Here is a 13,458-nt window from a genome sequence, read left to right as displayed (position 1 = left end):
GCATCCCAGTTAGAATAAATGCCCTCTTTCACCGCTAATTTTATTTTGCTCATTCCTCTGAAACTGTACCTCTCTCCTCTTACACCTTTTTTCCCTCACCAGTCACTTTCTCTCTCTTCTAAATACCGGTCCTAGGTAAACACAGGCTCAAAGGATGGCTATGATGAAGCGCTGGTACAGAGCGTACAACTTGCTCAAGGACTCACAGCCAAAATTGACAGAACTTGATCTTGCATAGCTAGAAGGGGAACTTGGATCCGAACCCAAGCCTGCCAGGCTCTAAAGCCCATGCCGTCTCCACTACAACACAATGCCAAACAAAATCCAAACTAAGGGCATAATAAAGAACAGGGGAGTTAGAGGGCCTATGTTTCATATGAGACACTAAATGAACTAACTTTCTAGTTGCATATGAACCTCAACAACAAGTTGGGGGGCAGGAAGGGGGTAGGTATGACAGCTTCACTAGAGGGCCCTTTCCTCGGGGAAAAGTTCTTCTCCGCCAGGCTAGACAGCTCAAGGCAGAAATGCCGAACGAGGGAAAACAGGCCCACAAGCGCGTGCACATCGCTCCAATCTCTTCGCGGAACGTCCAACGCAGAGCGCGTCGCGACACCCAACAAATCCCCAACGCCCTAACCGCCGCTCCAACCGCCGCCTCACATTTTCATGGTGCCCTTAGGGCCTAAGTTGGTCCGCAGCACATCCTGCAGCCCTCGGGCGGCGCATATATTGACAGCTAAAGCTGCCTGTGCCCGCGCCACCTCAGCTTTGGCGTTTACGGCCTTTATCGCGGCCATGGCCACCTGCAGCAGCGTACACGCCAACAAAAGCTGCCTCTGCCTCGAGTCTGAGGGAAACCCGTGCGCCACGGCCCACGCTCCGGAGCCTCAGCCAACCCGCGATCCAACAGGAAGTGACGTTATCAGGCATCGCCGGGACGGAAGCCAGAATCGCCTCGGGTCCGGCCGCGAAGATGGCGTCCTCCGCGTCTGCTCGGCCTTCGGCCGGGAAGCGAGTGGTGAATCAGGACGAATTGCGGAGGTTGATGAAAGAGAAGCAGCGTCTGAGCACCAACCGAAAACGGATAGAATCTCCATTCGCGAAGTACAACCGTTTGGGGCAGCTGAGTTGTGCCCTGTGTAACACCCCGGTTAAGAGCGAGCTCCTGTGGCAGACTCACGTCCTCGGAAAGCAGCACCGAGAGAAAGTGGCCGAGCTGAAAGGCGCGAAGGAGGCCACCCAGGGTCCGTCCGCCAAGAGGAAGGCACCAGATGCAGAGAGCCAAGATGCCAAAAGAGTGAAGGCCTCTCCGGTGCCTCAGGTACAGCCCTCCACTTCCGCCTTGCCCACCAACTTTGACAAAACCGGAAAGGAATCCACTAGAACGACCCTCAGTAAGTCTTCGGGACTCGGTTTACTCCCTGATTATGAAGATGAGGAAGAGGAGGAGGAGGAAGAGGGGCAGGGAGGAGGAGGAGAAGGGAAGAAAGGGGATGCCAGTAAGCAGCCGTCCAACGTACCGAGCAAGGAACACTCACTTCCCTCCTCGCGGGAGGCAAGTGGTAGTCGGCTGCCAAGCGGCTTTTCAGATACAAATCCTCCCAAGGCCCCTTTAATTCCTCATTCGGGGTCAATTGAGAAAGCAGAGATACATGAAAAAGTAGTGGAAAGGAGAGAAAACACTGCCGAAGCATTACCGGAAGGGTTTTTTGACGACCCTGAGATAGATGCGAGGGTACGAAAGGTTGACGCCCCAAAGGATCAGATGGACAAAGAGTGGGACGAATTTCAAAAAGCCATGAGACAGGTGAACACTATTTCCGAAGCCATAGTTGCTGAAGAGGATGAGGAGGGACGGTTGGACCGGCAGATTGGAGAGATCGATGAGCAGATAGAGTGCTACCGTCGGGTGGAAAAGCTGCGGAATCGCCAGGATGAAATAAAAAATAAGCTTAAAGAGGTGCTGACCATTAAAGAATTGCAGAAAAAGGAAGAGGAGAATGTTGACAGCGATGATGAGGGAGAGCTACAGGATTTATTGTCTCAGGATTGGCGGGTGAAAGGGGCTTTGTTATAGGATTTCACAGACGCAAGATTTCTACACCCTCTACGATTGTATAAAAAGTGCCGTCTCTCAATGTAACGTTTACTCCATGCCTAGAGATTTGGTGACCTAACTGGGTTGTTGAGATACAAGGAGCCTGTGAAGATACCGCTTTGGAAAACTGGTGTAAAATATTTTTGAGGTAAAAGTGTTTTTGAAGTTTTTAAAGTATTATATACTAAAACGCCCACTTTTTCACACACAGATCTAAAGTTTGAGTTGTAAAAGCTGTAAGCTGTAGATACTGTACATAGTTAAATATATATTTACTTAATTCTGCTTTGAAGTTTGTAAATTAATAGAAGTCAGACCAATGGACAAGCTTTTAGATGAAAACCAGGTGTGGCATCTGAGGTGGATATGGCTTTTTCTTTTCTGACTCCCTAAATCTAACTCAAGAGGGTTGGGGGGACTGTTTAAGAACACTATTCATAATACATGTTATTCAAGGCTAATCAGTTCTCCACATATTCCATTTCGAAACCATATTCCAGGAGAACATGGTGAAAGATACATGCCAAATATGACTAACCTCCTTAACCCAGAGTTTCTCTTTATTGAACCAGTGCTTTTCAGATGTAGGTACATGTGTAGATCTCATACAAAACTTTTTTTTAAAGTGCACGTGAGGGAGTTCCCTTGTGATGCAGTGGGTTAAGAATAGGGCAGATGTCACTGCATCAGCTCAGGTTACTGCTGTGGCGTGGCTTTGATCCCTGGTTCTGGGACTTCCACATGCCGCAGGCCTAGCCCCCTCAAAAAAGTGCACGGTGAATCACCTATGAAGCTTTTTAAAAAATTCATGTGCCCAAGCCCTACATTTGGAGAGATTGAGTAAATCTGGAGCAGGGCTGAGACATATGTATCAAATTGAAGGCCTCCCAGGTTATTCTAATAAGGCCAGAGTTGGCATGACATTGCTCTACATTCAGAACCCATTTATATATTTCTAGGCTTTGTTTTTTTCTTCAAGTGACAATTTCATAAGTTTACTATCTATTGCATAAAAGAAATGCCACCTTTTATTTGTATCCCATCTAGTCTTAAATTTTATGATTACATATTTTGGTAAATTAGCATTCAGAATTAACAGGTTTTATAAATTGTAGGAAGGTGGCATTAAGTTGTTTCTCTGGTAACACTTGTGCTGATCATTGATAATTGAAATCGCTTATGCTGATCATCGATCATGAAATTGAAATCACTCCTCCCTTTGGAGATAGAGGTATTCAAATAAGAAAAAGAAATGAGCAGTGTTCCAGGGATAGGCATGCATACAGCGCATTAGAATAAACGTGAGCAGGAGTTCTTGTCATTGTTTAGCTGGTTAAGAACCCGACTAGTATCTATGAGGATGCGAATCTGATCCCTGGCCTCAATCAATAGATTAAGGATCCAGTGTTGCCACAAATTGTGGTGTAGGTCACAAACGTGTGGCTGTGGTGTAGGCCAGCAGCTGCAGCTCCAATTCGACCCCTAGCCTGAGAACTAACATATGCTGAGGGTGCGGCCCTAAAAATACAAAAAAAAGAAAAAAGGAATAAAGAATGAGCAGTAGTAATAATAGCTAAGACTTTCTTACAGTATAAGCTAGATAGAGTTCTAAGTGCTTTACAACTCAGTCTAACTTCCCTAAAGCCCAGGTTTTAAGCCCAGGGATAAGGTCTGTAAAAGCCTTGAATGTTGAATGAAAGAATTCTCCATGTAGGCAGTGTGGGAAAAAAAATGGAAGTTTTTGAGCAAAAAAAACATTATGGAGGTGTTCCCGTCGTGGCACAGCAGAAACGAATCTGACCAGGAACCATGAGGATGTGGGTTCAATCCCTGGCCTCACTCAGTGGGTTAAGGATCCACCGTTGTCGTGAGCTGTGGTGTAGGTCACAGATATGGCTCAGATCTCAAGTTGCTGTAGCTCTGGCGTAGGCCGGGGGCTCTAGCTCCTATTAGACCCCTAGCCTGGGAACCTCCATATGCTTTGGGTGTGGCCCTAAAAAGCAAAAAAAAAAATTATGGAAGATTATTATTTTAGTTGCAGTATACAGATGGGATGAACATGGGTGGGGGAAGGAAGGAAGCTGGGAGACTACTTGGAAACTACAATTTAAAAGCAGGGTGACTAGGACTTTAATTAGATTTGTCTTAAGAGAAAAGTAATAGAATTTAAAGAATTTTACCAGAAGAGCTAACATTTCAGTGATTAGAAGTGAAGGAAAACAAGAGATAGAGGAGCTCTCTTGTGATCCATCAGGTTAAGGATCCAGCGTTGTCACGGCAGCAGCTTGGGTTGCTACTGTGGTACAGGTTAGATCCCTGGCCTGGGAACTCCACATGCCACAGGCACGGGCAAAAAAAAAAAAAAAAAAAAAAATGGAGATATACAAGGAATTCAGGAGTTTGGGTTTTGTCTAGTGTGGATGCCTTTCAAAGATATCTAGGCATTCCTCCTGTGGTGCAATGGAACTGGCATTGTCTCTGCAGCGCCAGGATGAAGTTTCAGTCCCCAAACCACAGTGCGTTAAAGGATCCAGTGATGCCAAAGTTGTGGCAAAGGTCACAACTGTGGCTCATATCGGATCCCTTGCAGGGGAACTCCATATGCTGCGGGGCAGCCAAAAAAAGAGGGAAAAAAGTTTTCTAACACTTACGGAGTATATTATTTGGCCTTTGGCAGAAAGCCTCCACTTTCTTGAGCTATCCAGCTGATCTGCAACAGCAACAACTTTAGCTTCATAATGTGAAGGGCATGTCTGCATCAAATGTGTGAACTCACACAAAGTTTTCTCTATTTTATCATTTTATTATTTCAGGATGTAAGAAAGTACAGAGGAGGGCTAGAGTGGTGGGCCCACTTCTACGAGGGCCTAAGAGGCGAGGCTAATGATTTAGCGGAGCACTGTACGTTGAAAATGTAATGCAAGGAGTTTCTCTTGTGGCTCAGCAGTAGCAAAACCAACTAGTATCCATGAGGATGTGGGTTCGGTCCCTGGCCTTGCTCAGTGGGTTAAGGATCCAGCGTTGCCATGAGCTGTGATGTAGGTCACAGATGTAGCTTGGATCCAGTGTTGCTGTAGCTGTGGTGTAGGCCATCAGCTGCAGCTCCAATTCATCCCGTAGCCTGGAAACTTCTATGTGCTGTGGGTAGAGCCCTAAAAAGACAATATATATTAGATGTGTATGTGTGTGTATAAATATACATATATAATATATATGTATAATACAAGCCTCATGCATATTTTAAATTTTCTAATAACCACATGAAAAAGTAAAAAATGTGAAATTAGTTCTAATGTATTTTAATGCAGTATATCAAAGATATTAACATTTCAGTATGTAACCAATATTTGAATATGAATGAAATGTATTACATGTTTTGGGTTCCTGTGGAAATGTATTTTGAACCTGGGTGTATCTAACAGCACATCTCAATGTGTACTGGCCACATCTTAAGTACCCACTAGTCATATGTGACTAACGGCGGCGACCATACAGGATAGTGCAGGTTTAAGAAAATGGTGTCCAGGTGGAAAAATAAAACATGCCCAGGAAGCAGTGAGCAGTCCAGTTTAACTAGAGCAGTGTTTATTCCTGACAACAATGGGAGTTACAGTTGAAAGGGTAGGTTACAATAGGTTACAAGCTGTTGTGGAGGTCCTTGAATGCCATGCTCTGAGAAGTTGGAACCTTCACTAAGTTGAGTATCCTTAAGGTTGTTGAGTCCTTAATCGTAACACAGTTAAAGAAGAGTTTAAAGGAGTTCCCGTCATGGTTCAGTGGTTAGCGAATCCTACTAGGAACCATGAGGTTGCGGGATTGATCCCTGGCCTTGCTCAGTGGGTTAAGGATCTGGCGTTGCTGTGAGCTGTGGTGAAGGTTACAGACGCAGCTCAGATCCTGAGTTGGTGTGGCTGTGGTGTAGGTTGCAGATGCAGCTCAGATCCCGCGTTGCTGTGGCGCTGGTGTAGGCCGGCAGCTACAGCTCTGATTAGACCCCTAGCCTGGGAATCTCCATATGCCGCAGGAGCGGCCCAAGAAATGGCAAAAAGACCAAAAAAAAAAAAAAAGTTTAAAGGAGCTCCCTGATGGCCTAGTGGTTAAAGATCTGGCATTGTCACTACTATGTCGCAGATTCAGTCCCTGACCCAGGAACCTCCTCATTCTCTGGGTGCAGCCAAAAAAAAAACAAAACAAAACTGCTGGAGTTCCCTTCGTGGCTCAGCGGAAATGAATCTGACTAGTATCCATGAGGATGCAGGTTTGATCCCTGGTCTTGCTCAGTGGGTTAAGGATCTGGCATTGCCGTGAGCTGTGGTGTAGGTCACGGACGCAGCTCAGATCCCAAGTTGGTGTGGCTGTGGTGTAGGACAGAGGCTGCAACTCTGATTTGACCTGTAGCCTGGGAACCTCCATATGCTTTGGGTGCAATCCTAAAAAGATCAAAAACAAAAACACCTCCCATTGGTTTTTTGTTTTTTGGGGTTTTTTTGACTTTCTGCCTTTTCTAGGGCCGCACCCACAGCATATGGAGGTTCCCAGGCTAGGGGTCTAATCGGAGCTGTAGCTGCTGGCTTACACCACAGCCACACCAATGAGGGATCCAAGCCATGTCTGCCCTACAGCACAGCTCATGGCAACGCCAGATCCTTAACCCACTGAGCAAGGCCAGGGATCAAACCCACAACCTCATGGTTCCTAGTCGGATTCATTAACCACTAAGTCACGACAGGAACTCCTCCCATTGGGTTTTTAAGAGGACCAAAAACCTCTCAAAATCTCCCACTGCTCTGTATCCCACAGGACGAGGGATGGGGCCCTGGCCAAAATCTAGCGAAACTTTGTTGGATTTGAGATTGGTGTAGAGGACTATAGGGATTGTTGGATCTCTCTTGATCATCCATACCTTGGAGAGCTCCTTCATACCTCTTAGAGCTGGGTGAAGTAGGTTTTGGCACTAGACTGTGAGTAGCAGCAATGTTCCCAATAAGAATTGGTCCCAAGGGTTTCTTCTTGTTACTTGTTCTCTTTCTGGAGACCTCCCTAGTTCAGCCAACATTTACAGGCACACCTCGAAAGATATTGTAGGTTCTGTTCCAGACCACTACAATAAAGAGAATGTTGCAGTACAGCACACCACGCAAATAATTTGGTTTTCCAGGGCACAGAAGTTGTTTACACTATACTACAGTCTATTAAGTGTGTAATAGCATTATGTCTTGAAAAAAAAAAATGTATATACCTTAATTTAAAAATTCTTGCTAGAGGAGTTCCCGTTGTGGCCCAGCAGAAACGAATCCAACTAGGAACCATGAGGTTGCAGGTTCGATCCCTGGCGTTGCTCAGTGGATTAAGGATCCGGCATTGATGTGAGCTGTGGTGTAGATCGCAGATGTGGCTCAGATCTGGTGTTGCTGTGGCTCTGGCATAGGCCAGCAGCTACAGCTCCGACTAGACCCCTAGCCTGGGAACCTCCATATGCTGCAAGTGTGGCCCTAAAAGGATAAAAGACCAAAAAAAAAAAAAAAAAAAAATTATTGCTAGACAATTCGACCTCTAGCCCAGGCACTTCCATTATGCCACAAGTGCGATCCTAAAAAAAAAATTCTTGCTAGAAAATGGTAACCATTATCAGAGCCTTCAGTGAATCATAGTAATACCAAAGATCACTGATCATAGATGACCATAACAAATATAATAAAGGAAAAGATTGGAATATTGTGAGGATTAGCAAGATGTGACAGAGACACAAAGTGAGCAGATGCTGTTGGGAAAAATGGCCCTGAGACTTGCTCTATGCAGGGTTGCCACAGTCCTTCAATTTGTTAAAAATAAATAAATAAAAGTGGGAGCTCCTAGCTGGCACATCAGGTTAAGAATCTGGCACTGGCACAGGTTGCGGCTGTGGTGCAGGTTCAGTCCCTGTCCCAAGAACTTCCATATGCCACGAGTGTGGCCAAAAAAAAATGCAACAGTACAAAGTGCAATAAAATGAGGTATGACTGTGTACCAGAATTATTATAAATACTGCAAAGGTACTCTTCTCACCCAATTCACTTACCAATTGAATACAGTTCCCCTCTTGGAAAAAAATTACTCATCTCCTAACTAGCCTTCAAATACTCGTTTGTCCAGTGCCTTACAATTTTCAAAATGCTTTCACATTTATATCATCTAATGATGAAAGTAATGACTAGTACTTACACACCAGGGAACAAAATAAGATACTATGGAATTAAAGTTGCAGGAAAAAGAGTATAAGTTAACCTGAAAACCTGTAATGTAACAATAGATTAGTATGGAGCAGTGGAAAGATCGGGGAATTGGCAAGAGAAAACAAAAGACATATTCATGTTCCCACTCTGCTTTTTAGAGAAACCCATTCTACTTTTTAATGTCTGGTGATCTTGGGCAAGTCGCCTCTCTGAAACTTAGTTTGCTGTACTATAAAATGACCCCATGGGTATGTGGCAAGAGACTTAATGATGCAAGCATGTGAAAGGGGGTTATAAACTGAAGTTTATAAAAATAAAGCAATGAAAGTATTTCTACTAGTAGTATCTGGTCTAACCCTGCCCCATGATCTTAACTTAATCGTAGGCTAATTTAATATTCTTTAGTTCCCTCTTTAAAATAAGGGGATTAGAGCAAAAGGGTTTTTTTTTTTTTTTTTTTTTTTTTTTTAGATTTAACTCTAAATCCTTAATTTTACCATTGTGTCAACTGTTCTGGAGAAAGAGATGGCTAAAAGAGCATCACTTTTACTTGTAAGGTTTGCCCAGGATAATCCCAGTTGTCTGGTGTAATTATGAGTAGTGCCCCCTTTCACTCTAAACACTGTCCTTTTTGTTTATATGTGTGTTTTTATATATGCTTTTTTACATATATTTTTATGTAAGTATATTTTTCATTTTTATACATAAATACTTAATATAAATACATATAAAAATTGGCTATGAGGAAAAAAAAACACTTTCTAATGAAGACAGAATGAAAGGTCTTAATGGAAGTAGTATGTTTCCTGCTAAGGATGCACCAGTTGGCTAGCTACTTGGCTGAATGTTGTGCAGGGGTATTTTGTAAATATGTATATGGGTAGGAAGGGTGGCTAGATGATGCTAGATTGCTTTTTTTTGGCAGGGGAGCTTGGCATGCAGAAATTCTCAGGCCAGATATCAAACCCCTGTCACAGCAGGATCCTTAATCTGATGAGCCACCGTGGAACCCCTGGCTTTTTAAATACTGAGAGTCTAGGGAGTTCCCGTCATGGCTCAACGGTAACAAACCTGAGTAGTATCCATGAGGTCTTGGGTTCAATCTCTGGCCTCACTCAGCGGGTTAAGGGTCTGGGGTTACTATGAGCTGTGATATAGGTCACAGACGCAGCTCAGATCCTGCATTGCTCTGGCTGTGGTTAGGCTGGCAGCTGCAGTTCAGATTCCACCCCTAGCCTGGGAACTTCCATATGCCGCAGGTGCGGCCCTAAAAGGCAAAAAATGAATAAATACTGAGAGTTTAATAGCCTGTATGATACCAGGAATTTGAATGCTTTTTTTTTTCTTCTTTTTTCTTTTCTTTCTTTCCTTTTTTTTTTTTTTTTTTTTTTGTCTTTTTGCCATTTCTAGGGCCACTCCTGCAGCATATTGAGGTTCCCAGGCTAGGGGTCGAATCGGAGCTGTAGCCACCAGCCTACACCAGAGCCACAGCAACGCGGGATCTGAGCTGCATCTGCGACCTACACCACAGCTCACAGCAATGCCGGATCCCCAACCCACTGAGCAAGGCCAGGGACCAAACCCGAAACCTCATGGTTCCTAGTCGGATTCGTCAACCACTGAGTCACGATGGGAACTTGGAATTTGGGTGCTTTAAATTTGAACAGGAAAAAAAGTTTCTATAACTCTCCATTCTATTTCCTATCTTCATCTCCTCCTTCAGTGACCTCATTCATTGCCATGGGTTTAAATATCACCCATATACTGATGACTCCCAATTTATATGCTCCTTGACCTTTCTCTTGGCAGGCATCCTTCATTCCCTTCCTTACCAAATCTAATGGGTTAGTTAAGTCCTGGCAACTCTGCCTCTAAAATATGCCCAGAATCTATCTACTTCTTTCTGTCTCCACTGGTCCTAGCTGCCAACATCTGCATTAATTGTTGCCTGTCCCCATCTCAGCCACAAAAGTAGGCAGATCTTTTAAAAATTTAGATCAAGTCACTCTGTTACTTAAAACCTTTCATTATATGCTTCCATCAGACTCAGGGAAAAAAAGAATCCAGACTCTATCAAGCCTACATGATGTTCTGTGGTTACCAGTTCAAATATCTTCTGCTTATGAACTGCTAAACATGACTCCATTAAAGGAGGTGAACATAACTGCTTTATGTTGAAATGTTATCAGTTAGGAATGGTGCCCTGGCATGGCCAAGTTTTTTTAATTTTTGAGAGATATTGCAAGTCAGGATTGTTTTAGTGAAATCTCAAAAATACCATATGAGGGAGTTTCCACTGTGGTTCAGTGGGTTTAAGAACCCAACTAGTGGCGTTCCTGTTGTGGCGCAGTAGAAACAAATCCAACTAGGAGCCATGAGGTTGCAGGTTCCATCCCTGGCCTCCCTCAGTGGGTTAAGGATCTGGCGTTGCCATGAGCTGTGGTGTAGGTCACAGATTTGGCTCCGATCTGGCATTGCTGTGGCTGTGGTGTAGGCCAGCAGCTATAGCTCCGATTAGACCCCTAGCCTGGGAACCTCCATATGCTGTGAGTGCAGCCCTAAAAGGACAAAAAGACCAAAAAAAAAAAAAAAAAAAAAAAAAGAACCCAACTAGTACCCATGAGGATGCCGGTTCAATCCCTGGCCTCACTCCGTGGGTTAAGGATCCAGTGTTGCCCTGAGCTATAGTGTAGGTCACAGATGCAGCTCAGATCTGGCATTGCTATGGCTGTGGTGTCGGCTGGCAGCTACAGTTCAGATTTGACCCCTAGCCTGGGAACTTCCATATGCCATGGGTGCAGCCCTAAAAATACAAAAACAAAAAAGAAAAAATATGATCTATGGGACCCCACTTCATTAACTACCTTCTAACTTCATGAGCTATACTCTCCCCCTTTATTCTCTATGTCCTGGGTCTCAGATGCTAACTGTATTCCTCAAACATGCCATTTCAGGACCTTGAGCTTCCCTCTGCTTGGAAACTGACCTCAAACAGCATGGCAGTGTTTTCATTCAGTTCTCAGCCCTAATGTCCCTTTCTCGGATGACATAAATAGCCATTCCCCAACTTCTGTCATTCTATCATGTTTTTCTATGAATTCAGTAAACATACCACTATCTTAAATTAGCTTGTTTATAAATTTTGTCTCTCCCCAGGAAAGACAGTTATGTGCCCTTGTAAACTCCATAGGGCAGGGAGCTTGTCTTTCTTGCTCACAACCACGCCCATAATGCTTGCTAAATATCTGTTGAATGAGGAGTTCCCCTCCTGGCACAGTGGTTAACGAATCTGACTAGGAACCTTGAGGTTGCGGGTTCGGTCCCTGGCCTTGCTCAGTGGGTTAAGGATCCGGCATTGCCGTGAGCTGTGGTGTAGGTTGCAGACACGGCTTGGATCCCACATTGCTGTGGCTGTGGTGTAGGCCGGCAGCCATACCTCCATTTCAACCCCTAGCCTGGGAACCACCATATGCCGCGGGAGTGGCTCAAGAAATGGCAAAAAAGACAAAAAAAAAAAAAAAATCTGTTGAATGAATACCCCTGTAGCAGGAAGTTGCTTGGAAAAGTGGTTTTTTTAAAAAAAAAAAAAAAACAAGCTGGTGTTCCCATCATGGCTCAGTGGCTAACGAACCCAACCAGTATCCATCAGGACTCAGGTTTTATCCCTGGCCTTGCTCACTGGGTCAAGGATCTGGCATTGCCATGAGCTGTGGTGTAGGTTGCAGATGAGGCTTGGATCCAGCGTTGCTGTGGCTGTGATGTAGGCCGTCAGCTACAGCTCCAATTCGACCCCTAGCCTGGAAACTTCTATATACCATGGGTATGGCCCTAAAAAGACAAAAAAGATCAAGCTGACTCATGGAATCAGACCAAAACCAAAGTCAATTCAGCAACTTAAACAAAAGGATAAGAAATCTCTGGCATATCAAGCCCCTCCCTATTCTTAGAGCACTAGTGCAAGGAGATACGCACAATAGCCTCTTGAGTGTGATGGGCCACCTCTGCATTTAGCAGCTCATAAGAATTCTTCCTGGCACCAAACAAGCAAGAGGGATGTCCATATGTCAGCAGGAGCTGGTAGCAGCCCTGATTGCCTAGAGGTCTTTCAAGCGGAGAAAAGGAGGAGTAAAGTGATTCAGTAGTGGAGTTTGATTGAAGTCAGAAGTACAAACTGCCTCCCAGCCACTCTGAGCGCTCAGCCCCCTTCTCTGTCATCACCGTTTCATTTGGCTCACTCCTGTCACTTGGCAGTCAAAGCTATTCCAAGTGAGTCTTTGCACCCAGCCATCATCCTTTGAAAGCACTCCCAGTCTCAGAGGAGGACCCAAGTTCCATCTGGCTGCACTCACATTTTGCTGCAGCATTTGGCCATTTGGCAGGCTTCAAGCACACTAGGGAGCCAATGGTCACCTTTAGAGGAGTTTGGATGACCATTCTGGTTGTGTGGTTAGTGATGGGAGTTATTGTTTTTGTTACAAGTGTGGTTTGTTTACTTGTTGTCCTGCCAAATGTGGTTGTAAGAGAATATCAAACCAGGCTGTCAGGTTCTTATTAGTTAACATTCACTGGATTCCTACCAGTCTGGCGTAATGCTGGGCCTTGACATACACCAGCTCTAATCTTCTCAACAACCCTGTAAGGTATATAGTAATACCATTTTACAGATGGAAAACCGATGCTCAGAAGTAAAGGAACTTTCCCATAAGGCCCCTACTGTAGTCTGCGTCATCATTATTTAACTCATATTTGCATAGTGAGAGTATTATTTTTTATTGAAGTAGTTGATTTATAACGTGAGAGTATTAGTCACCAAATTTCAGATCAGTTTTCCTCAACACCCCCCAAAAGAAATAAAACAATTATTGCCACCTCCATTTTAAGATGTCTAGGGTGGAATTCCCATTGTGGCTCAGTGGGTTAAGAACCTGACAAAGTGTCCATGAGGATACAGGTTTGATCCCTGGCCTCACTTAGTGGGTTAAGGATACAGCATTGCCACAACCTGTGGTGTAGTTTGCAGATGTGGCTCGGATCCGGCACTGCTGTAGCTGTGGCATAGGCCTGCTTGCAGCTATAGCTCCAATTCAGCCCCTAGCCTGGGAACCTTATGCCACAGGTGCAGCCATAAAAGAAAAAACAAAACAA

The 13,458-nt window shown here is 44.4% G+C and overlaps 3 protein-coding genes across 17 annotated transcripts in view; 2 read left to right on the top strand and 1 right to left on the bottom strand.

Annotated features, from left to right (window-relative positions):
- CCT6B (chaperonin containing TCP1 subunit 6B) overlaps positions 1-901 on the bottom strand; it is a 277,630-nt gene extending 276,729 nt beyond the window's left edge. For all 11 annotated transcript variants that reach the window (XM_084985137.1, XM_084985135.1, XM_084985138.1 and 8 more), the window contains exon 1: positions 664-901. In XM_084985137.1, the coding sequence (XP_084841263.1) occupies positions 664-800 (137 nt within the window). In that variant the 5' untranslated portion in view covers positions 801-901. The remainder of the gene's footprint in view (positions 1-663) is intronic.
- A 36-nt stretch (positions 902-937) lies between these two features.
- Positions 938-2,386, top strand: ZNF830 (zinc finger protein 830). The gene has a single exon (XM_084985182.1). The coding sequence runs from the start codon at positions 977-979 to the stop codon at positions 2,078-2,080; it is 1,104 nt and encodes a 367-aa protein (XP_084841308.1). The 5' UTR covers positions 938-976; the 3' UTR covers positions 2,081-2,386.
- The window catches only part of LIG3 (DNA ligase 3), a 51,723-nt gene continuing 39,202 nt past the window's right edge, over positions 938-13,458 (top strand). For all 5 annotated transcript variants that reach the window (XR_014820261.1, XR_014820265.1, XM_021066161.2 and 2 more), the window contains exon 1: positions 938-2,249. The gene's annotated coding sequence lies outside the window, so the exon portion shown is untranslated. The remainder of the gene's footprint in view (positions 2,250-13,458) is intronic.

Source organism: Sus scrofa, chromosome 12 (genome assembly GCF_054392235.1).
Source record: "Sus scrofa isolate SSC_HxYL_T2T_F1_AM1 chromosome 12, Sscrofa_HxYL_maternal_Yorkshire_Landrace_v2.0, whole genome shotgun sequence".
Lineage (NCBI taxonomy): Eukaryota > Metazoa > Chordata > Mammalia > Artiodactyla > Suidae > Sus > Sus scrofa.
The sequence above is the reverse complement of the archived record's forward strand: the minus strand, read 5'-3'. Positions and strand labels throughout refer to the sequence as shown.

Coding starts and splice junctions, on each gene's coding strand:
- ZNF830 (XM_084985182.1), top strand. CDS start 977: ATGGCGTCCTCCGCGTCTGCTCGGCCTTCGGCCGGGAAGCGAGTGGTG.